General features: G+C 46.3%; 1 protein-coding gene across 3 annotated transcripts in view; it reads right to left on the bottom strand.

The window, feature by feature from the left end:
* Positions 1–23,035, bottom strand: part of STPG1 (sperm tail PG-rich repeat containing 1) — a 39,054-nt gene extending 16,019 nt beyond the window's left edge. For 2 of the 3 annotated variants that reach the window (XM_038758202.1, XM_038758204.1), the window contains exons 1-4: positions 22,834–23,035; positions 21,775–21,893; positions 7,044–7,145; positions 291–464 (exon numbers count right to left, since the gene is read on the bottom strand). In XM_038758202.1, the coding sequence (XP_038614130.1) occupies positions 291–464; positions 7,044–7,145; positions 21,775–21,893; positions 22,834–22,903 (465 nt within the window). In that variant the 5' untranslated portion in view covers positions 22,904–23,035. The remainder of the gene's footprint in view (positions 1–290; positions 465–7,043; positions 7,146–21,774; positions 21,894–22,833) is intronic. The other variant, XM_038758203.1, reaches the window with a different exon arrangement.
* Between the last annotated feature and the right edge of the window lie 2,154 nt (positions 23,036–25,189).

A 25,189-nucleotide genomic window follows, 5' to 3' on the forward strand; every position in this document is an offset into this window, starting at 1 on the left:
ACACAGTAGGTTGTCAGCAACTTGAGAGCAGGGATGGTCTAATAACTCTGTTGTCCTCTCCCAAGTGCTGAGAAGCAGCGTGGCCTAGAGTCAGAGGACCTGGGTTCTAATCCTGGCTCCACGACGTGTCTGTCGAGAGCTCGGTATGGGCAGGGAATGTGTCTGTTTACTGTTGTATCGTCTTCTCCCAAGCGCTGAGTACAGTGCCCGGCACCCGGTAAGCGCTCAATAAGGACAACTGAATGAATGAATGAATTTCACGATCCTTCCCGCACCCCCTTGTCTCTTACGTTGTACTGGTTGGGAGCTGGAGTGGGAAGTTTGGGGACTTTCGCACAGAAGGGCAGCTGGAACATGCTGGAATAGGTGTTGCTGAAATCACACTTGGAAATTAAGCCCGATGGGAGGCTGTAAGCGTTGGCAGCAGGAAATTGGGGGACTTTGTAGATGGCGATGCGGGCACCCTAGGGAGAGAGAAAGAAAATAATTCCTCGTCCTCATCTTTAGAATGGAAGAGAGAACAGATATGCAATCCCCAATGTGCGGTTGAGGAAAAGGAGGCACAGAGCAGTGAAATGACTTGCCCAAGCGTCCTCCCTCCTCAAATCAATCAATCAATCAATCAATCGTATTTATTGAGCGCTTACTATGTGCAGAGCACTGTACTAAGCGCTTGGGAAGTACAAATTGGCAACACATAGAGACAGTCCCTACCCAACAGTGGGCTCACAGTCTAAAAGGGGGAGACAGAGAACAGAACCAAACATACCAACAAAATTAAATAAATAGGATAGAAATGTACAGGTAAAATAAATAAATAAATAAATAGGGTAATAAATATGTACAACCATATATACATATATACAGGTGCTGTGGGGAAGGGAAGGAGGTAAGATGGGGGGATGGAGGGGGGACGAGGGGGAGAGGAGGGAAGGGGCTCAGTCTGGGAAGGCCTCCTGGAGGAGGTGAGCTCTCAGCAGGGCCTTGAAGGGAGGAAGAAATCCGACAATTACTCTTGGCCCCCCACCTTCAAAGCCTTATTGAAGGCACATCTCCTCCAAGAGGCCTTCCCTGACTAAGCCCCACTTTTTTCCTCATCTCCCATCCCTTCTGTGTCACTCTGACTTGCTCTCTTTCCTCTTCCCCCACTCCCAGCCCCACAGCACTCAGATCTGTCATTTCATTTATTTGTACCGAGAAGCAGCGTGGCTCAGTGGAAAGAGCATGGGCTTTGGAGTCAGAGGCTATGGGTTCAAATCCTGGCTCCGCCAACTGTCCAACTTGTACTTCCCAAGCGCTTAGTACAATGCTCTGCACACAGTAAGCGCTCAATAAATACGATTGAATGAATGAATGAGTGTCAGCTGTGTGACTTTGGGCAAGTCACTTCACTTCTCTGTGCCTCAGTTACCTCATCTGTAAAATGGGGATTAAGACTGTGAGCCCCCGGGACTGTCTCTATATATTGCCAATTTGTACTTCCCAAGCGCTTAGTACAGTGCTCTGCACATAGTAGGCGCTCAATAAATACGATTGATGATGATGATAACTTGATCACCTTGTAACCTCCCCAGTGCTTTGCACATAGGAAGCGCTTAACAAATACCATTATTATTATTACTGATGTCCGTCTCCCCCCGCCTCGAGACTGTGAACTCGTTGTGGGCAGGGAATGTCACTGTTTATTATTGTATTGTACTTTCCCAAGCTCTTAGTACAGTGTGCTGCACACAGTGAGCGCTTAATAAATACGACTGAATGAATAAATGTGTGGGGGAACTGGATTTAGAACCCAGATCCTCTGAGACCCGGGCCCCGGCTCTTGTCACTAGGCCACACTGGTTTGCTTTATAAGACTGTGAGCCCCATGATTTGCTGATTTGCTTGTATCCATCCCAGTGCTTAGTGCAGTATCTGGCACGTAGTAAGCACTTAACAAATACCACAATTATTATTATTACTTGCCAGATCAAAGAGCTAGCGACCTCGGACTCCCCAGAAACCAAGTCTAGTTCAGGGTTCAAGAAGATTTTGTCTCCAGGGGCCCCCCACTCCCCCTTATTAACCGTTTCCCCGTACCCCCAAGGGATTCTTGCTCTATTTCAGTAGACCAGTTCCCACCAGTCCAGGAAGCCCCAGCGCACCCCGCACGGGTCAAAAACAAACAAAATCAGTGTTTGCCAAACGATCGGGGGCAAAAGCCACAGAAACTGGGCGATAACATCTCTTTACCCCAAGAGACTATGGCAAGTATTGGAGGCGATAAAACAAAAATTCCCCATGGTCTTACAGCAGAATATCTGGGAGCGGAGCCCGGGGGTGTCGTGGGCTCTGGGGTTCGATAGCGATCCTGGCACGCCGAACCCAGGGGGCTCCCACGGCGTCATCAGTCCCGGGAGGCTCCCCGGCCGATCCCGCCGGGCCCGGCCCTCCGAGCGCGACGGTGGAAATTCAGTAGGGGAAAGGGGAACGGGGACAAAGAGCCTTCCCAGTCCGTGGCCCCGTCTAGGTCATGGCTCTCTTGAGGCTATCCGCCGGTCAAGTTCTCTCGTCCACTGGATTTGTGAGGGAACCGAGAGAAGCAACGTGGCCTAGTGGATAGAGTCCGGGCTTTGGAGTCAGAGGTCATGGGTTCAAACCCCGGCTCCGCCAATTGTCCGCTGTGTGACTTTGGGCAAGTCATTTAACTTCTCTGGGCCTCAGTTACCTCATCTGTAAAATGGGGATTAAGACTGTGAGCCCCCTGTGGGACAACCTGATCACCTTGTAACCTCCCCAGCACTTAGAACGGTGCTTGGCACATAGTAAGTGCTTAATAAATGCCATTACTACTACTACTACTACTACTACTACTACTAGTACCATGGGCCTGGCAATCAGAGGATCTGGGTTCTAATCCTCGCTCTGCCACATGTCTGCTGTGTGACCTTGGGCAAGACACTTCGCTTCTCTGCGCCTCAGTGACCTCATCTGTAAAAATGGGGTTTGAGACTGTGAGCCCCATGTGGGACAGGGACTGTGTCCAACCTGATTACCCTGTATCTACCCCAGCCCCTTAGAACAGTGCTTAGCACATAATAAGCACTTAAAACCGTTATAATAATAATAATAATGATGGTACTTGTTAAGCGCTTACTTTGTGCAAAGCACTGTTCTAAGCGCTGGGGGGATACAAGGTGATCAGGTTGTCCCACGTGGGGCTCACAGTCTTAATCCCCATTTTACAGGTGAGGGAACTGAGGCACAGAGAAGTTAAGTGACTTGCCCAAAGTCACCCAGCTGACAATTGGTGGAGCTGGAATTTGAACTCATGACTTCTGACTCCAAAGCCCGGGCTCTTTCCACTGAGCCACGTTATTGTTGTTGTTATTATTAAGGACCTAGGTTCTAATCCTGGCTCCACCACCTGTCTGTTGGGTGAGCTTGGGCAAGTCCCTTCACTTCTCTGAACCTCAGTTACCTCATCTACAAAATAGAGATTAAAGCTCTGAGCCCCATGTGGGACACGGACTGTGTCCAACCCGTGTCCAAGAGCCCGGGCTTGGGAGTCAGAGGTCATGGGTTCTAATCCCGCCTCCGCCACTTGTCGGCTGTGTGACTTCAAGCAATTCACTTAAATTGCCTGATTGTCTTGTGTCTACCTCAGCGCTAAGTACAGTGCTTGGCACATAGTAAGCCCTTAACAAATACCATAAAAAAGAAGGCTTTCAGTAAATAAAGTTACTACTACTACCCCTGTAGACTGGAAGTTCCTTGTGGACAGGGATCGCATCTACCAACTCTGTTGGGTTGAAATTTCCTAAGTGCTTTGTAGCACAGTGTGCTGCACACAGTAAGTGCTAAATACTATTGATTGATACAGTGCTCTGCACATAGTAAGCGCTTAATAAATACAATTGATGATGTGAAAATAGAGTGACTCTGGCAGGTCTTGGGAAAGCATTTCATGGGAAAGGGAGGACCAGAACTGACCACATTTCTTCCCTTCTTGTTGCCCCAGCCAGATTTCTCAGAATCCTTCTTTTATTTTTTTTTTTAATGGCATTTGTAATGTGCTTAGTATGTGCCAGACAGAGAAGCAGTGTGGCCAAATGGATAGACCACAGGCCTTGGAGTCGGAAGGACCTGGATTCTAATTCCAGCTCTGCCTCTTGTCTGCTGTGTGTACTTGGGCCAGTTGTGGCTCAGTGGAAAAAGCACGGGCTTTGGAGTCAGAGGTCATGGGTTCAAATCCCGGCTCCACCACTTGTCAACTGTGTGACTTTGGGCAAGTCACTTAACTTCTCTGGGCCTCAGTTCCCTCATCTGTAAAATGGGGATGAAGACTGTGAGCCCCACGTGGGACAACCTGATCACCTTGTAAATTCCCCAGCGCTTAGAACAGTGCTCTGCACATAGTAAGTGCTTAGTAAATGCCATTATTATTATTATTACTATTATTATTCTTGTCTATGCTTCAGTTCCCTCAACTGTAAAATGGGGCTTAAGACTGGGAGCCCTATGTGGGACACGGACTGTGTCCAACCTGATTTGGTTGTATCCACCCCAGCGCTTAGAACAGTGACCGGTAATAATAATAATAAGGGCATTTATTAAGCGCTTACTATGTGCAAAGCACTGTTCTAAGCGCTGGGGAAGATTACAAGGGGATCAGGTTGTCCCACGGGGGGCTCACAGTCTTCATCTCCATGTTACAGATGAGGTAACTGAGGCTCAGAGAAGTTAAATGACTTACCCAAGGTCACACAGCAGACATGTGGCGGAGCCGGGATTCGAACTGGGATTCGAACATAGTAAGCACTTAACAAAAGCCACAATTATTAGTAATAATAATAACAATAATAATTACAGTATTTGTTAAGCGCTTACTATGTGCTTACTATGTCCCTGTGCCTTACCTCCTTCCCCTCCCCACAGCACCTGTACATATATATTTGTACATATTTATTACTCTATTTATTTATTTTACTTGTACATATTTATTCTATTTATTTTATTTTGTTAATATGTTTTGTCTTGTTGTCTGTCTTCCCCTTCTAGACTGTGAACCCGCTGTTGGGTAGGGACCGTCTCTATATGTTGCCAACTTGTACTTCCCAAGCGCTTTGTGCAGTGCTCTGCACACAGTAAGCACTCAATAAATACGATTGAATGAATGAATGAATGCAGGGCACTGTATTAAGCGCTGGGGTGGATACAAGTAAACTAGGTTGGACTTAGTCCTTGTCCCATGTGGGGCTCAGAGTCTCAATCCCCATTTTGCAGATGAGCTAACTGAGGCTCAGAGAAGTGAAGTGACTTCCCCAAGGTCACACAGCAGATAAGTAGAAAAGCCGGGATTAGAGCCCACGTCATCTGACTCCCAAGCCCGGGTTCAATCCACTCCACTGTGCTTCTTCTCTATTACTACGAGCTGAGCATTGTACTAAGTGCTCTTTGTGCAGGCGCAGAGATGCCACTTGGTTCAGGGGACATAACCAGGGCGACAACCGGCAGCTAGAGCAGCAGCAAGGCTCAGTGGAAAGAGCACGGGCTTGGCAGTCAGAGGTCATGGGTTCTAATCCCGCCTCCGCCACTTGTCGGCTGTGTGACTTTAAGCAATTCACTTCACTTCTCTGTCCCTCAGTTCCCTCATCTGTAAAATGGGGATGAAGACGGTGAGCCCCATGTGGAACAACCTGATGACCTTGTATCTCCCCCAGCGCTTAGAACAGTGCTTGGCACATAGTAAGCATTTAATAAATACCGTCATTATTAAGTGAATCTCCATCCTCCTTCCCTATCTTTCACCCGAAACCTGGACGTGGAACTCCTCCCGGAGAAGCAATGCAGAAAGCGCTGACCCCCGAGGCTAGAGCCAAGGCTGGGAGGCCCGAGAGGGATCGGGCAGTGCCATGATGTGAAAAAGAAATCCCTTAGGGGACAGTGGGAAGTGCCCAGGCTGCACATAATCGCCGGAGCACTAGCGAGTCCACTTCAATCACTGCCAGGAGCATTCGCCCCACATCTCAAGGGGGAGAGGGGTGGGAGCGAGGTGACTAGGGCCCTGGAGAGGAAGGGGTCGAGGTCGCAGGGAGAGCCTCCAGAGAGTCCTGGATTTGGGCTCGGCCTCTGACCACGCTGCAGAGGCGTGCTGACACGGGCGCTCCCGGCCCTCCTTCTGCGACGGGGCCCGTCCTGAGCCGTTTCGCCAGCGTGGAGCCTCTGGCAGGGTGCGGCCCTTCCTTGGCTGACCCGTCCCAGGACCTGAACTCGGGCCGAGTTCACCCAGTCACCCAATCCAGGGGAGTTCACCCCGGATCGAGGCCGGGTGGGGCCTTGAGCAATTCCGCTCTGCCAACCTGAAGTGGCAGCAGGCCGGTAATGGGACGGGGACTGCGTCCAACCCGATTCGCTTGTATCCACCCCAGAGCTTATAAGGTCCAGCGCCTGGCGCATAGTAAGCACTTGACGAATGCCACAATTATTATTACTCAGTTACGGCTTCAGATCGGATCCCTCTGTGAAACTGGAAAAATCGCTTGGGGGTCTTCCCGGAGTGGCTCACGCTCAGGAAAATGGAAGGAACCACGGGCTTTTAGAAGAAATAAAAAGTGTTTTCGGGTTTATCTTTTGGATTTTTTTTCCCCTTTGAATTTCAAAAGGGTCTTGAGCTGGAATCAATCAATCGATGTTATTTCTTGAGCATTTACTGTGTGCAGAGCACTGTACAAAGTACTTTTTTATAATAATAATCATGGCATTTACTAAGCGCTTACTATGAGCAAAGCACTGTTCTAAGCGCTGGGGAGGTTACAAGGCGCTCAGGTTGTCCCACGTGGGGCTCACAGTCTTAATCCCCATTTTCCAGATGAGGTAACTGAGGCCCAGAGAAGTGAGGTGACTTGTCCAAAGTCACTCAGCTGACAAGTGGCAGAGCCGGGATTTGAACCTCTGACTCCATAGCCCGGGCTCTTTCCACTGAGCCACGCTGCTTCCCACATTTCATGACCGTGCTTTTTCCACGCTGTTTCTCTCTTAGGAGGAGGGAAGCCCCCTCTTACCAAGGAAGGAAAAGTACCCGTTCCTTTCTTTGACAGCGAGACGCTATTGAACTCGGGCGATCGGTGAATGATGTCGTATGAGCCGGGGCCTGGGTTTTCGTCCTGAGGAGGAAAGGGAACACGCTGAGAGGAAAATTCTTTTGGCTTCCCCGGGCTTTGCTCTGCCCTGGGTGGGTCAACTGGATGCTGGGATTCATTCAGTCACATTTATTGAGCGCCTACTATGTGCAGAGCACTGTACTAAGGGCCTGGGAGAGTACAAAACAACACTAAAGAGATACACTTCCTGCCCGTAACGAATTTACAGTCTAGAAGGGCAGGTGTGATTTTCCCACCATTCTCATAATGCGGATATCAAACTCTTCCAAGGGGAAAGCTCGGGGTTCCTGAAAGCCTGCATTTTTCTGTGGTGTCTGGGATCTTCTGGGGATAAGGGCACTGTGGAGGCAGTGAGAATTATTTCCACTCCTTGCAGCCCACCTGATTCAGCTTTCCTCTTGGGTTTTGTATGGTCTAGTGGATGGAGCCGGGGCCCAGGAGCCAGAAGGACCCGGTTTCTAATCCCGGTTCCACCACTTGTCTGCTGTGTGACTCTGGGCAAGTCGCTTCACTTCTCTGTGCCTCAGTTCCCCCATCTGTAAAATGGGGATTAAGACTGTGAGCCCCATGCGGGATAGGGACCGTGTCCAACCCGATTTGCTCGTATCTACCCCAGCAAGACTGTGAGCCTGTTGTTGGGAGGGGACCGTCTCTATATGTTGCCAACTTGTACTTCCCAAGCGCTTAGTACAGTGCTCTGCACACAGTAAGTGCTCAATAAATACGACTGAATGAGTGAATGAATCGCAGTAAGAGCTTCTCAAATACCACAATTATTTCCGAAGAGAGAAGAGTAAAATCACAGAGAAACCAGCCTCGGTTCTCGAAAAGGTCATTGCTACCTCACAGACCAAATGTAGACTCACGTTGGCATCTGTATTAAATGGCAGGGGGGTGCCTGGGGAGAGGTGGAGGCTGAGGCCGGAGTTTGGGAGGGAGACCAGATGTCCCTTCCTTTTGTAGTGCTCTCATTCCAGACAACTGGACTCTCATTTCATGTTCCAGTCCAGTTGCCAAAGGGAGGATATTGGTGGCTGGTTCACCTGGATGCTTAGATGCTGAAGGGAACCATCTGAAACAATCGTTGTAGAGAAGCAGCCTGGCCTTGTGGGTAAATCATGAGCCTAAGAGTCAGAACAAATATTATTATTACTATCATTATGATAATTGTGGTATTTTTCTTAAGCACTTACTTTTTTTTAATGGTACTTGTAAAGCGCTTACAATGTGCCAGGCACTGTATTAAGTGGGGAGATAGATTCCAGATAACTGGCGCAGTCCCTGTCCCCTGTGAGGCTCACAGTCTAGGTCAGAGGGAGGAGGATTTAATCTCCATTTTACAGATGAGGAAACTGAGGCCAGAGTAGTTGAGCGACTTATCCAGGGTCACGCAGCAGCTCAGTGGAATTAGAACCCACAACTCCTGACTCCCACCCCTGTGTTCTTTCCACTAGACCTTGCTGCTACTCACAGTGACATAACACCACTATCGTCATTTTATTTCTGCCAAAGAGCTCAGAGAATTTCATTTTCCTTCCATCCACTCGACCTAATGAGCATGCCTAAAAGGCAGGGTGCGGGTAGGTACAATTATCTCCATTTTACAGATGGGAAGCCTTAAGCCCGGTGAGGTTAAATGACTTGCCTAAGGTCACACAGGAGGCACTGGGTGGCACATTCGGGAACAGAATCCAGACTCGAACTCCTGGGTGTGGGCACTCCGTTCAGGGAGACTTGTGAGCTGGCTCAGCATAAACCATCACCACGGCTACAGAAACAACTCACGGAGTTGTTTCCACTCCTCATCTCTGGTGCCTAAAAGTCCGGCTCACCCTAATGGCAAGGGGCCAGGAAAAAAGCCCGGCTACTGTCTAGGCCAAAATGGCTCCTGTTTCGGTTCTCAAGACTAAAATGGTTCCCCGCCTCCGTGAGGCTAACACTCACGGATAGCTGTGTGCCGTCAGCGGTGTCATTTCTGGACAGGAGGGGAACTCAAGGGTAAAACCCGCTACTCGGATTGATGGGTTATCGGCCAAGCGCAGGAACTTTGGCTCTGGGGAGAATAGGCCGCGAGAACGAGTAGAAGTCGTAGGTTGGGCCTGAGGGGATGGAGAGGGGAGGGAAGCAGGGAAGGAAGGAAGGAGGGCTTGTCCTAAGAACTCACAGAAAATGTCCAGGAGTGGCCCTTTGGCCTCCAACGACATTGAGAGTTTAATGTGGGGCTGTCACGGCGGCAGGAGTCCAGGGGAAAATGAGGCAGCCGCCTTCTGAGTTGGCCATAAAATCAAGTGTGTCTCATCTGTGGATCAAGAGTTCAAACCTCTATCTGGAGAGGACTGCTGGGGGCCTTAGATGAACAGGTTAATAGCTCTAGAGTGGCATTTTTCTCATCTGTGGCCCAGGTGGCCAGTGGAGGGCTTTCGGCTGGCACGGTGGCTACCACGATCAGCAGAGATAGTCAGAGGCAGAAAGACGGCAGAGGCCGAGAGAACCAGACTGAAGCGGAGACAGCACCACCCGAGATAACCAAGACAGCGGAACCAGAGAGAATATAGTCTAGTGGATAGAGCAAGGGCCTGGGAATCAGAAGGACCTGAGTTGTAATCCTGATCTTCCACGTGTCCGCTCTGTGACCTTTTAGACTGTGAGCCCACTGTTGGGTAGGGACTGTCTCTATATGTTGCAAACTTGTACTTCCCAAGCGCTTAGTACAGTGCTCTGCACACAGTAAGCGCTCAATAAATACGATTGATGATGATGATGATGACCTTGGGCAAGTCACTTCACTTTTCTGTGCCTCAGTTACCTCATCTGGTAAAAAGGGGATTAAAACTGTGAGCCCCACGCATCCACCTCACAGGGACTGCAACCACTTCAATTTGCTTGTTTTCACCCCAGTTCTGAGTACAGTGCTTAAAAAATACCAAGATTATTGTTATTACCGTGAGCCCAGTCTGAGCGAACCCAGAGATAGCACAACTAGAGAGAACCAGATCGAGGCAGAGACAGCACAGCCTGTAGAGACTGTAGAGAAGCAGCGTGGCTCAGTGGCAAGAGCCCGGGCTTTGGAGTCAGAGGTCATGGGTTTGAATCCCAACTCCGCCACATGTCTGCTGTGTGATCTTGGGCAAGTCACTTCACTTCTCTGGGCCTCAGTTACCTCATCTGTAAAATGGGGATTAAGACTGTGAGCCCCACGTGGGACAACCTGATCACCCTGTATCCTCCCCAGCGCTTAGAACAGTGCTTTGCACATAGTAAGCGCTTAATAAATGCCTATTATTATTATTATTAGAGACAGCAGAGCCAGAGAGAACTAAACTGAGGCAGAGACAGCAGAGTCTGAGAGAATCGAGACACAGCAGAGCCAGAGATAAATAGCTCGACGTAGAGAGACAGCAGAACCAGAGAGAATCAGACTGAGGCAGAGGCAGCACAGCCTGAAGAGACAGCAGAGCCAGAGAGAACTAGATTAAGGTAAAGCCAGCACAGCCTGAGAGAACCCAGAGATAACTAGACTAAGGCAGAGACAGCAGAGTCTGAGAGAACCCAGAGATAACTAGACTAAGGCAGAGACAGCAGAGTCTGAGAAAATTGAGACACGGCAGAGACAGAGATAAATAGCTTGATGTAGAGAGACAGCAGAACCAGAGAGAATCACACAGGCAGAGACAGCACAGCCTGAAGAGACAGCAGAGTCAGAGAGAACCAGATTAAGGCAAAGACAACACAGCCTGAGAGAACCCAGAGACAGCAGAGCCAGAGATAACTAGACTGAGGCAGAGACAGCAGTCTCAGAGAATCGAGACACAGCAGAGCCAGAGATAAGTAGCTTGGCGTAGAGAGACAGCAGAACCAGAGAGAATCAGACTGAGGCGGAGAGACCGCACAACCTGAGAGAATCGAGAGACAGCAGAGCCAGAGATAACTAGCCTGGCCCAAAGAGACGGCAGAAGAAGAGAGAACCAGACTGAGGTAGGGAGCCCAGCCTGAGAGAACCGAGAGACCGCAGAGCCAGAGATAACTAGCCCGAGGCAGAGAGACAGCATCACCTAAGAGAACTGGGAGACAACAGGGCCAGAGAGAACCAGACGGAGGCGGAGAGAACTATCAGGGAGAACCAGACTGAAGAAGAGACGCCGCAGCGCAGCCTAAGAGAACTGAAAGAGGAAGCAGACTGCGGACAGCTGAGCCTGAGACAACCAAGAGGCATCACAGCCCGAGAGAACCGAGAAACAGCAGAGCCCGAGAGAACCAAATTGAGACAGAGAGAAACTCAAGAGATACAGACAGACAGGAAGTGAGACACTGGGAAAGTTTGGGGGACTTCTGCTTCTAACATGATTTATCTAATTTTAAAAAGGTGTGGAGACATAACGAGACTCCCAGCAAGATTTCCTGTGACTCTGGTTTCATCTGTAAAATGGGGATCGAGACTGTGAATCCCATGTGGGCCAGGGACTGTGTCTGACACGATTTGCTTGCATCTACCCCAGCGCTTAGTATCGGGCCTGGCACATAGTAAGCGCTTACCAAATACCATAACTGCGACTATAAGCCCCACAGGGGACAGGGACCGTCCAACACAAATTGCTTGTATTCCCCCCAGCGCTTAATAGAGAAGATGTTTAGAGAAGCAGCATGGCTCAGTGGAAAGAGCACAGGCTTGGGAGTCATAAGTCATGGGTTCGAATCCCACCTCCACCACTTGTCAGCTGTGTAACTTTGGGCAAGTCGCTTAACTTCTCTGTGCCTCAGTTCCCTCAACTGTAAAATGGGGATTAAGACTGTGAGCCCCACGTGGGACAACCTTAATTACCTTGTATCCCCCCCATGCTCTTGGCACAGAGTAAGTGCTTAACAAACGTCAACATTATTAATATAGTGCCTGGAACACAATAAGCGCTTAACCAATACTACAATTATTATTAAACTCTCCCAAGTGCTCCACACCCAGTAAGCGTTCAATAAATCTGATGGATCGATAAAAGGCATCACCATGCCATCAAAGATCTTCCAGTTTCACCCTTTCTTCAGCCCAGGGGTTTTCCTGAAAGGCTTAAGGCATAAATAAAGCAAAATCGGGTCTGAGGATGAAGCGGAGCTTGTTTGAGGCTAATCCAGTGGAGAAATTGTGCAGGAACTAGGAGATCACAAGAAAACATCAAGCCTGCCTGACTGGCCCCAGACTAACCTCTCTAAAAGCCATGAAGGTAGAATTGCACCCCAAATTCAGCCCTTCTTTTCACCCTTTGCCCCCTCTCTGCAGCCCTTGTGCCCTCCTGCTGCTTTTCCACACCTGTGTGCGCAGGTGACCGGGGAGAGCCAGCAGCTGTGAATTGAGCCAGAAAACCCCATTTTTTTTTGTTCAAAATGGGTGAGGCTGCCAGAAGCGAAGGGCAGAAGAGAGCCCTGAGGGGGCAGCCGGGGAAACTAGAATGAGGTCTATTGATGAGACTCATTTCCTTAAACAACTAATTGTAAGTCTTGCAACAGCAGGCTTATTGGCCCCATCTGCTTGGCCCTGGTGAACTGGACAACGGCTGAGCAATTATCCAGCCGATTTGCCCAAAAACGTGCCTATACTCCTTCATTTCCCCATCTTTAATTTAATCAAACGTCCATCTCCCCCTCTGATCTGTAAACCCCATGTGGGCAAAGATCATTTATACCTCCTCTGTTGTGTTGTACTCTCCTAAACTCGTAGTTCAGCGCTTAGAACAGTGCTTTGCACATATTAAGCACTTAACAAATGCCAACATTATTATTATTATTATTACCAATTGATTGGTTGACATTTCTGGTTTTTAAGCTCTTGCTACGTTCCAATACAACGCGTGAAGCGCTGGGGCTGATCGGATCAGACGCAGTCTCGGTCCCACAACGGGCTCACGGCCTAAGAGGTGAGGAGAGCGGTCGAAATCTGTAAAATGTCCCCATTTTATGGACGAGAAGGCTGAGGCTCAGAGAGGTTAAGTGGCTTGCCAAAGGTCACACAGCTAATCAGTGGCGGAGTTGGGATGAGGACTCAGTTTCCTGACTTGCATTCCTGCCCATTTGTTTTATAACTGGTACTTGTTCAGCACTTACAAAGTTCCAGGCTCTGTACTAAGCGCTACGGTAGATACTAGATTGAATACAGTCCGTGTCCCACATGTGGGTTCTAACCCCGGCTCTGCCACTTGGCTGCTGTGTGACCTTGGGCAAGCCACTTAACTTCTCTGTGCCTCGGTTACCTCATCTGTAAAATGGGGATTAAGACCATGAGCCCCACGTGGGACAACCTGATTACCTTGTAACCTCCCCAGCGCTTAGAATGGTGCTTGGCACATAGTAAGCGCTTAACAAATACCATAATTATTTATTTTATTTATTTATTGAGCTTGGCACATAGCATGAAAAAATACCACAAATATTATTACTTTGCACATAGTAAGCGCTTAACAAATGCCATCATTATTATTGTCATTATTATGACTAGGAAAGCCACAATTATTATTATTAGTAGTAATAATAATGATGGCATTTATTAAGCGCTTACTATGTGCAAAGCACTGTTCTAAGCACTGGGGAGATACAAGATGATCAGGTTGTCCCACAGGGGGCTCACAGTCAATCCCCATTTTCCAGATGAGGTAACTGAGGCACAGAGAAGTTAAGTGACTTGCCCAAGGTCACACAGCTGACAATTGGCCGAGCCGGGATTTGAACCCATGACCACTGACTCCAAAGCCCAGGCTCTTTCCACTGAGCCACGCTGCTTCAGTAGTAGTAGTAGTAGTAGTAGTAGTAGTAGTAGTAGTAGTAGTAGTAGTAGTAGTAGTAGTAGTAGTAGTAGTAGTAGTAGTAGTAGTAGTAGTAGTAGTAGTAGTAGTAGTAGTAGTAGTCATCCAGTGAAAAAATGGTCCCAGTTTGAATCGCAAGGAATGTGTGAAATGAGCTGTGCACCCCAGTGCTTGGAACAGTGCTTTGCACATAGTAAGTGCTTAATAAATGCTATTATTATTATTATTATAACATACCATAATTATTATATTACTATAATTGTATTGTAGATAATTATGTTATTAGTTATTAATTACATACATATAAATTATCATTATATAATTACTGTGAGCCCCCCCATGGGACACCCTGATCACCTTGTATTTACCCCAGCGCTTAGAACAGTGCTTTGCACATAGTAAGTGCTTAATAAATGCCGTTATTATTATTATTCTCATTCTCTGGGCCTCAGTGACCTCCTCTGTAAAATGGGGGTTAAGACTGTGAGCCTCCCCGTGGGACAACCTGATCACCTTGTATCTACCCCAGCGCTTAGAACAGTGCTTTGCACATAGAAAGTGCTTAATAAATGCCATCATTATTATGACTACTACTACTAATAACTGTGGCTTTCCTAGTCATAATAATGACAATAATAATGATGGCATTTGTTAAGCGCTTACTATGTGCAAAGTAATAATATTTGTGGTATTTTTTTCCTTGTGTCGACCCCAGCGCTTAGAACAGTGCTTTGCACATAGAAAGCGCTTAATAAATGCCGTCATTATTATGACGACTACTACTAATAATTGTGGCTTTCCTAGTCATAATAATGACAATAATAATGATGCCATTGTTAAGCGCTTACTATGTGCAAAGTAATAATATTTGTGGTATTTTTTTCCTTGCGTCTACCCCAGAGCTTAGAACAGTGCTTTGCACATAGTAAGCGCTTAATAAATGCCATCATTATTATGACTACTACTACTAATAACTGTGGCTTTCCTAGTCATAATAATGACAATAATAATGATGGCATTTGTTAAGCGCTTACTATGTGCAAAGTAATAATATTTGTGGTATTTTTTTCCTTGTGTCTACCCCAGAGCTTAGAACAGTGCTTTGCACATAGTAAGCGCTTAATAAATGCCATTATTATTATTTTGTATACTGTCTTTGAGAAAACCCAACTCTCTCTCTCTCTTTTTCTCCCTCTCTTTCTCTTTCTCTCTCTCTCTGTCACACACACATATATACACACATGATTTTGACTGGAGGGCAGAGTTCAGGCCTGAGAGAACCAGAACCATCCACGTCCACCACCCTCCTCTGCTATTGTGGCACGGCCCGCTGACCCACGGGGCACACGCTAGGCCCGTCCGACACGGTTGACTCAGGTCAGGGAAGCAAACAGTTATTTCTGTCGTCTCCATCTCTGCCGAGATAGTCTAGGGTTCCTCCAGGTTAATGAGTGAACAGGATGCGATTGGGGGAGATTGGCGATGGAGAAATAAAACCATACGGGGAAGTTTAGCGGGTAGGAAGGGGGACAAAAAGGGGGTCTCTGCCCTCATTCATTCAGTCACTCAATGGTATTTATTGTGGTAGTGCTTACTGGACTAAGCGCTTGGAACAGGACAATATAATAGAGTCGGTTAATCCCTTCATTCCCTGCCCACGTCGACTGTACAGGCTAGAGGGAGAGACAGACATTAACAATAAAAAAAATTACGGATATGGGACAGAGGGAGAGTGCAAATCCAAGTGCTATCGGTCATCCGATCAGTGGTATTTGTTGAGCGCTTACTGTGTGCAGAACACTGGACAAAGCACTTGGGACAGGACAGAGTCGGTTATTCCCTTCATTCCCTGCCCACGTCGAGTATACAGTCTAGAGGGAGAGACAGACGTTAATAATAAAAAAAATTACAGATGTGGGACAGAGGGAGAGTGCAAATCCAAGTGCTATCGGTCGTCCGATCAATGGTATTTGTTGAGCGCTTACTGTGTGCAGAACACTGGACTAAGCGCTTGGGACAGGACAATATAACAGAGTCGGTTATTCCCTTCATTCCCTGCCCACGTCGAGTTTACAGTCTAGAGGGAGAGACAGACGTTAATAAAAAAAATTACAGATATGGGACAGAGGGAGAGTGCAAATCCAAGTGCTATCGGTCATCCAATCAATGGTATTTGTTGAGCACTTACTGTGTGCAGAACACTGGACTAAGCGCTTGGTACAGGACAATATAACAGAGTCAGTTATTCCCTTCATTCCCTGCCCAAGTCGAGTATACAGTCTAGAGGGAGAGACAGACATTAATAATAAAAAAATTACAGATATGGGACAGAGGGAGAGTGCAAATCCAAGTGCTATCGGTCATCCGATCAATGGTATTTGTTGAGCGCTTACTGTGTGCAGAACACTGGACTAAGCGCTTGGGACAGGACAATATAACAGAGTCGGTTATTCCCTTCATTCCCTGCCCACGTCGAGTTTACAGTCTAGAGGGAGAGACAGACGTTAATAAAAAAAATTACAGATATGGGACAGAGGGAGAGTGCAAATCCAAGTGCTATCGGTCATCCAATCAATGGTATTTGTTGAGCACTTACTGTGTGCAGAACACTGGACTAAGCGCTTGGTACAGGACAATATAACAGAGTCAGTTATTCCCTTCATTCCCTGCCCAAGTCGAGTATACAGTCTAGAGGGAGAGACAGACATTAATAATAAAAAAATTACAGATATGGGACAGAGGGAGAGTGCAAATCCAAGTGCTATCGGTCATCCGATCAATGGTATTTGTTGAGCGCTTACTGTGTGCAGAACACTGGACTAAGCGCTTGGGACAGGACAATATAACAGAGTCGGTTATTCCCTTCATTGCCTGCCCACGTCGAGTATACAGTCTAGAGGGAGAGACAGACATTAATAAAAAAAATTACGGATATGGGACAGAGGGAGAGTGCAAATCCAAGTGCTATCAGTCATCCAATCAATGGTATTTGTTGAGCGCTTACTGTGTGCAGAACACTGAACTAAGCGCTTGGGACAGGACAATGTAACAGAGTTGGTTATTCCCTTCATTCCCTGCCCTCGTCGAGTATACAGTCTAGAGGGAGAGACAGACATTAATAATAAAAAAATTACGGATATGGGACAGAGGGAGAGTGCAAATCCAAGTGCTATCAGTCATCCAATCAATGGTATCTGTTGAGCGCTTACTCACTGGACTAAGCGCTTGGGACAGGACAATATAACAGAGTCGGTTATTCCCTTCATTCCCTGCCCACATCGAGTATACAGTCTAGAGGTAGAGACAGACGTTAATAATAAAAAAAATTAACAGATGTGGGACAGAGGGAGAGTGCAAATCCAAGTGCTATCGGTCATCCAATCAATGGTATTTGTTGAGCGCTTACTGTGTGCAGAACACTGGACTAAGAGCTTGGGACAGGACAATGCAACAGAGTTGGTTATTCCCTTCATTTCCTGCCCACGTCGAGTATACAGTCTAGAGGGAGAGACAGACATTAATAATAAAAAAATTACTGGAGAGTGCAAATCCAAGTGCTATCGGTCATCCAATCAATGGTATTTGTTGAGCGCTTACTGTGTGCAGAACACTGGACTAAGCGCTTGGGACAGGACAATGTAACAGAGTTGGTTATTCCCTTCATTCCCTGCCCACGTCGAGTTTACAGTCTAGAGGGAGAGACAGACATTAATAAACAAAATTACGGATGTGGGACAGAGGGAGAGTGCAAATCCAAGTGCTATCAGTCATCCGATCAATGGTATTTGTTGAGCGCTTACTGTGTGCAGAACACTGCACTAAGCGCTTGGGACAGGACAATATAACATAGTCGGTTATTCCCTTCATTCCCTGCCCACGTCGAGTATACAGTCTAGAGGGAGAGACAGACGTTAATAATAAAAAAAATTACAGATGTGGGACAGAGGGAGAGTGCAAATCCAAGTGCTATCGGTCATCCAATCAATGGTATTTGTTGAGCGCTTACTGTGTGCAGAACACTGAACTAAGCGCTTGGGACAGGACAATAGAACAGAGTCGGTTATTCCCTTCATTCCCTGCCCACGTCGAGTTTACAGTCTAGAGGGAGAGACAGACATTAATAATAAAAAAAATTACAGATATGGGACAGAGGGAGAGTGCAAATCCAAGCGCTATCAGTCGTCCGATCAATGGTATTTGTTGAGCGCTTACTGTGTGCAGAACACTGGACTAAGAGCTTGGGACAGGACAATGCAACAGAGTTGGTTATTCCCTTCATTCCCTGCCCACGTCGAGTATACAGTCTAGAGGGAGAGACAGACATTAATAATAAAAAAATTACTGGAGAGTGCAAATCCAAGTGCTATCGGTCATCCAATCAATGGTATTTGTTGAGCGCTTACTGTGTGCAGAACACTGGACTAAGCGCTTGGGACAGGACAATGTAACAGAGTTGGTTATTCCCTTCATTCCCTGCCCACGTCGAGTTTACAGTCTAGAGGGAGAGACAGACATTAATAAAAAAATTACGGATGTGGGACAGAGGGAGAGTGCAAATCCAAGTGCTATCAGTCATCCAGTCAATGGTATTTGTTGAGCGATTACTGTGTGCAGAACACTGGACTAAGCGCTTGGGACAGGACAATAGAACAGAGTCGGTTATTCCCTTCATTCCCTGCCCACGTCGAGTTTACAGTCTAGAGGGAGAGACAGGCATTAATAAAAAAAAAAATTACAGATGTGGGACAGAGGGAGAGTGCAAATTCAAGTGCAATTGGTCATCCAATGCAAGGCCCTACTGCGTGCTCAAGGCCCTGCTGAGAGCTCACCTCCTCCAGGAGGCCTTCCCAGACTGAGCCCCCTCCTTCCTCTCCCCCTCCACTCCCTCTCCATCCCCCCTGCCTTACCTCCTTCCCTTCCCTACAGCACCTGTATATATGTATATATGTTTGTACACATTTATTACTCTATTTATTTATTTATTTTACTTATACATGTCTATTCTATTTATTTTATTTTGTTAATATGTTTGGTTTTGTTCTCTGTCTCCCCCCTTCTAGACTGTGAGCCCACTGTTGGGTAGGGACCGTCTCTATATGTGGCCAACTTGTACTTCCCAAGTGCTTAGTACAGAGCTCTGCACACAGTAAGTGCTCAATAAATACAATTGATTGATTGACTGATCGATCCAAGCAGTGGTATTTATTGAGTGCTTACTTTGTGCAGAGCACTGTGCTAAGTGTTTGGGAGAAGACAATACAACCGAATTAGCAGACCCATGCCCTGCTCATAACAAAATGCAAGGGCAATGCAGGTTGACTTCTTACCTATGAGGCAGCAACCTTGACCTTGGGAAAATTCAGAACTTTGTGCCTCAGTTACCTCCTCTGTAAAATGGGGATGAAGACTGTGAGCCCCGTGTGGGACACGGACTGCGTCTAACGTGATTACTTTGTATCCATCCCAGTGCTTCGTTCAGTGCCTGGATCATAGCAAGCGCTTAACAAATACCATAAAAAAACAAATATCACAATTATTATTATTATCATTACCGGGCCATGGTGCCTTTGAGCCACAAGAACCTTAACCGGCCACTTCTAAAACCTGATTTTCATTAAGTTGTTTTGCACAATTGTGGTGTAACCACCACTAAGGGTTCAGTGACATGATTATTTTCTTTCAGCTTAGCTGACCTTTCCATCATGCTCACTGTGCCTCCTTCTCGCCCGTCCCGCCGTCGACCCCTGGCCCTACCTCTGGCCTGGAATGCCCTCCCTCCTCAAATCTGCCAAACCGCCTCACTTATCTATTTATTTTATTTGTACATATTTATTCTATTGATTTTATTTTGTTAATATGTTTTGTTTTGTTCTCTGTCTCCCCCTTCTAGACTGTGAGCCCACTGTTGGGTAGGGACCATCTTTATATGTTCCCAACTTGGACTTCCCAAGCGCTTAGTACAGTGCTCTGCACACAGTAAGCGCTCAATAAATACAATTGAATGAATGAATGAATGAATGAACTTCTCCCCTTCAAAGCCCTACTGAAAGCTCACCTCCTCCAGGAGGCCTTCCCAAACTAAGCCCTTTTCCTCCACTCCTCCTTCCCTCCCCATCACCCGGACTCGCTCCGTTTGCTCTACCCCCCTCCCAGCCCCATAGCACTTGTGCATATATGTACATAGCTATAATTCTATTTATTATCATTAATGATGTGTATATATCTATAATTCTATTTATTTATAGATATTTATTTATTTATTATTTATTATTTATTTGTAGACTGTGAGCCCACTGTTGGGTAGGGACCGTCTCTATGTGTTGCCAACTTGTACTTCCCAAGCGCTTAGTACAGTACTCTGCACACAGTAAGCACTCAATAAATATGATTGATTGACTGATTGATTTATAATGATGCTACTGATGCCTGTGTACTTGTTTTGATGCCTGTCTCCCCCCTTCTAGACTGTGAGCCCGTTGTGGGCAGGGACTGTCTCTATTTGCTGCTGAATTGTACTTGCCAAGCGCTTAGTACAGTGCTCTACACACAGTAAGCGCTCAATAAATATGATTGATTGATTGATTGATTGATAATAATGCTACTGATGCCTGTGAACTTGTTTTGATGCCTGTCTCCCCCCTTCTAGACTGTGAGCCCATTGTGGGCAGGGACTGTCTCTGCTGTTGAATTGGACTTGCCAAGCACTTAGTACAGTGCTCTGCACACAGTAAGCGCTCAATAAATATGATTGATGGATTGAGTGATTGATAATGATGCTACTGATGCCTGTATACTTGCTTTGATGCCTGTCTCCCCCCTTATAGACTGTAAGCCCGTTGTGGGCAGGGACTGTCTCTATTTGCTGCTGAATTGGACTTGCCAAGCGCTTAGTACAGTGCTCTGCACACAGTAAGCACTCAATAAATACGATTGATTGATTGAGTGATTGATAATGATGCTACTGATGCCTGTGTACTTGTTTTGATGTCTGTCTCCCCCCTTCTAGACCGTGAGCCCGTTGTGGGCAGGGACTGTCTCTATTTGCTGCTGAATTGGACTTGCCAAGCGCTTAGCACAGTGCTCTGCACACAGTAAGCGCTCAATAAATACGATTGATTGATTTATAATGATGCTACTGATGCCTGTATACTTGTTTCTATGCCTGTCTCCCCCCTTCTAGACCGTGAGCCCGTTGTGGGCAGGGGCAGGGACTGTCTCTATTTGCTGCTGAACTGTACTTGCCAAGCGCTTAGTACAGTGCTCTGCACACAGTAAGAACTCAATAAATACGATTGATTGAGTGATTGATTTATAATGATGCTACTGATGCCTGTGTACTTGTTTTGATGCCTGTCTCCCCCCTTCTAGACTGTGAGCCCATTGTGGGCAGGGACTGTCTCTATTTGCTGCTGAATTGGACTTGCCAAGCGCTTAGTACAGTGCTCTGCACAAAGTAAGCGCTCAATAAATACAATGGATTGATTGAGTGATTGATAATGATGCTACCGATGCCTGTATACTTGTTTTGATGCCTGTCTCCCCCCTTCTAGACTGTGAGCCCGTTGTGGGCAGGGACTGTCTCTATTTGCTGCTGAATTGGACTTGCCAAGCGCTTAGCACAGTGCTCTGCACACAGTAAGCGCTCAATAAATACGATTGAATGAATGAATGGTGTATATTTTTTAAAAAGCGCTCAATAAATACGATTGAATGAATGGTGTATATTTTTTAAAAAGCGCTCAATTAATACGATTGAATGAATGGTGTATATTTAAAATAAAAATCAGCACAGCGATTGCAATATTACACTGCCCCCTTGTGTTCATAACGAACAAAACATTCTTTACCTGGACATCCCGGAATCTTTTGGCTTGACAATTAAATCCTTTTCTCTCTGGATTTGGAGTCACTGAAGTCTTAAATTTGTAATTATTCGAAGGCGCAGTTGGGCACGAGCTGGTGATGCCTAAATTTAAAAAAGATACAAAGAATTGAACAGAGGGGCATGAGAAAAATAGGTTTTTTTATCATCGGAATTAAGGCTAAATAAATTACAGATTCCGCACTCCAGAAAATCCGGATCTCCAGATTGTTCCAGCATCTAGACTTGATTTACAATAATAATAATAATGTTATTTATTAGGCGCTTATTATGTGCACAGCACTGTTCTAAGCGCTGGGGAGGTTCCAACGTGATCCCAAGCGCTTAGTACAGTGTTCCGCACACAGTAAGTGCTCAGTAAATACGACTGAATTATTTTGTTAGTATGTTTGGTTTTGTTCTCTGTCTCCCCCTTTTAGACTGTGAGCCCACTGTTGGGCAGGGACTGTCTCTATATGTTGCCAACTTGTACTTCCCAAGCGCTTAGTACAGTGCTCTGCACACAGTAAGCGCTCAATAAATACGATTGATGATGATGATGATGATGATGATCAGGTTTTAGACTGTGAGCCCACTGTTGGGTAGGGACTGTCTCTATATGTTGCCAACTTGTACTTCCCAAGCGCTTAGTACAGTGCTCTGCACACAGTAAGCGCTCAATAAATAACGATTGATGATGGTGATGATCAGGTTGTCCCACGGTGGGGGCTCACAGTCTTAATCCTACTCCTACTTTGCATCTGTGATTCACTTCGAGGAGAGGTAGGTCAGATGGGAAGAGGGTTTTCAAAGGGAGGTAAAGATAAGATGATGAAATTCCATGTCAGACTTCGGCGTGAGCCTACTGTTGGGTAGGGACCGTCTCTATATGTTGCCAACTTGTACTTCCCAAGCGCTTAGTACAGTGCTCTGCACACAGTAAGCGCTCAATAAATACGATTGATGATGATGATGCCTGAAATGGATACCAGCTTGAAGCGCTCTCCTTCTCCCCGAGATAAATGATAACTCAAATGGACCGCACCTTTCCGTGGTTTCCTGTTCTTGCTGGTCTGTCTTCTTTGGGCATTTCCATTTAGCAGGAAGTTGTCCATGTTGCCCGATAGCTAACCGCTCTGTTCATCTGTTGATGTTACCTTAGGGCATTTTTTTTCTTCTAAGGACTACCTGAAACATCAAAATAGGGTCTTCTTCCAACTGGAGATGCAACAACGATGCTTGGCTCTTACTTTCGAACCTGATGAGCTTGGAGGAAATGTATAATAATAATAATGGTACTTGTTAAGCGCTTACTATGTGCAAAGCCCTGTTCTAAGCGCTGGGGGGAATACAAGGTGATCAGGTTGTCCCACGTGGGGCTCACAGTCTTAATCCCCATTTTACAAATGAGGGAACTGAGGCCCAGAGAAGTTAAATGACTTGCCCAAAGTGACACAGCTGACAATTGGTGGAGCCGGGATTTGAACCCATGACCTCTGACTCTAAAGCCCGGGTTCTTTCCACTGAGCCGTGCTGCTTCTCTAAATCCTAGTTCATCTTCCCAGCTTTCCTCCAGACTGTAAGCTTGTTGTGGGCAGGGAATGTGTCTGTTTATTGTTGTATTGTTCTCTGCCGGGCGCTTAGGACCGTGCTCTGCACACAGTAAGCACTCACTAAGTATCACTGAATGAATGAACTTTCCCATGGATTCTGTGTCACTTAATAATAATAATAATAATGATGATGGCATTTATTAAGCGCTTACTATGTGCAAAGCACTGTTCTAAGCGCTGGGAAGGTGATCAGGTTGTCCCACGTGGGGCTCACAGTCTTAATCCCCATTTTACAGATGAGGTAACTGAAGCACAGATAAGTTAAGTGACTTGCCCAAAGTCACACAGCTGACAAGTGGCAGAGCCAGGATTTGAACCCCTGACCTCTGACTCCAAAGCCCCTGCTCTTTCCACCGAGCCACGCTGCTTAACTTCTCTGTGCCTCAGTTCCCTCATCTGTCAAATGGGGATGAAGACTGTGAGCCCCCCGTGGGACAACCTGATCACCTTGTATCCTCCCCAGCGCTTAGAACAGTGCTTTGCACATAGTAAGTGCTTAATAAATGCCATTATTATTATTATTACACAACTGAATGATAATCGAGTTGAGAAATTGTCCGCCTTCTCTGTTGTATTGTACTCTCTCGAGCTCTTAGCACAATGCTCTGCACATAGTAAGTGCTCGAGAAATACCATTGAGAAGCATGGCTTAGTGGGTAAAGCACACGTCTGGGAGTCAGAAGGACCTGGGTTCTAATCTCGGCTCCACCGCAAGTCTGCTGTGTGACCTTGGATAAGCCACTTAACTTCTCTGTGACTCAGTTCCATTATCTGTAATAATAATAATAATATTAATGACATTTATTAAGCGCTTACTGCATGCAAAGCACTGTTCTAAGCGCTGGGGAGGTTACAAGGTGATCAGGTTGTCCCACGGGGGACTTACATCTTCATCTGTAAAATGGGGATGAAGACTGTGAGCCCCAAGTAGGGCAAGGACTGTGTCCAACCTGATCAGCTTGTATCTACAGAGGGCATAGAACAGTGCTTGGCACGTAACAAGCACTTTATTATTATTATTATTATTATTATTATTATTATTATTATTATTATTATTATTAGTTGTTAAAGTCCCTAGCTCCACCATTGGCCTGCTGTGTGACCCTAGGCCTCGGTGTCCTCATCTGCAAAATGGGGGATAAGATACCTGGTCTCCCTTCCTCTTAATCTGGGAGCTTCGTAGAATAATAATAATAGTTGTGGTTTGCACACAGGAAACAATCAATAAATTCAATTTAATCAATCAATCAATCAATCGTATTTATTGAGCGCTTACTGTGTGCAGAGCACTGTACTAAGCGCTTGGGAAGTACAAGTTGGCAACATATAGAGACAGTCCCTACCTAATTTAATGAATGAAGGAAACTACCCTAGCCCTTAGTTCAGTGCTTGACACATAGTAGTGCTTAACAAATACAATAATAATAATAATAATAATAATAAACAGGGAAGGCTTCCTGGAGGAGTTGGAGATTTTAGGGGGTCTTTAATACTTGGTTGAACTGTGGTCTGTTGGATTTGGGGAGAATGGTAGCAGGACAAGATCTCTCAAGGTCTTTTCCACTTCTGGTAGTGTACAAACAGCACCTCAGGGGGGAAAATCTTGAGGAGCGTCTAATATGTTGCAGGTTTTTTAGGTTTGTTCTGTTTGTCAATATTCAGCCCTGTCTGGAAAATGGGCGTAAGCTGCAGCATGAAAGACTCGGGCTAGGCCTGAGAAATTCTGGAAAACGTGGCCTGAAAGTAGATGATATCTTCACTCAGTCATATTTCAATTGTATCAGAGAA

Source organism: Tachyglossus aculeatus, chromosome 16 (assembly GCF_015852505.1).
Source record: "Tachyglossus aculeatus isolate mTacAcu1 chromosome 16, mTacAcu1.pri, whole genome shotgun sequence".
Lineage (NCBI taxonomy): Eukaryota > Metazoa > Chordata > Mammalia > Monotremata > Tachyglossidae > Tachyglossus > Tachyglossus aculeatus.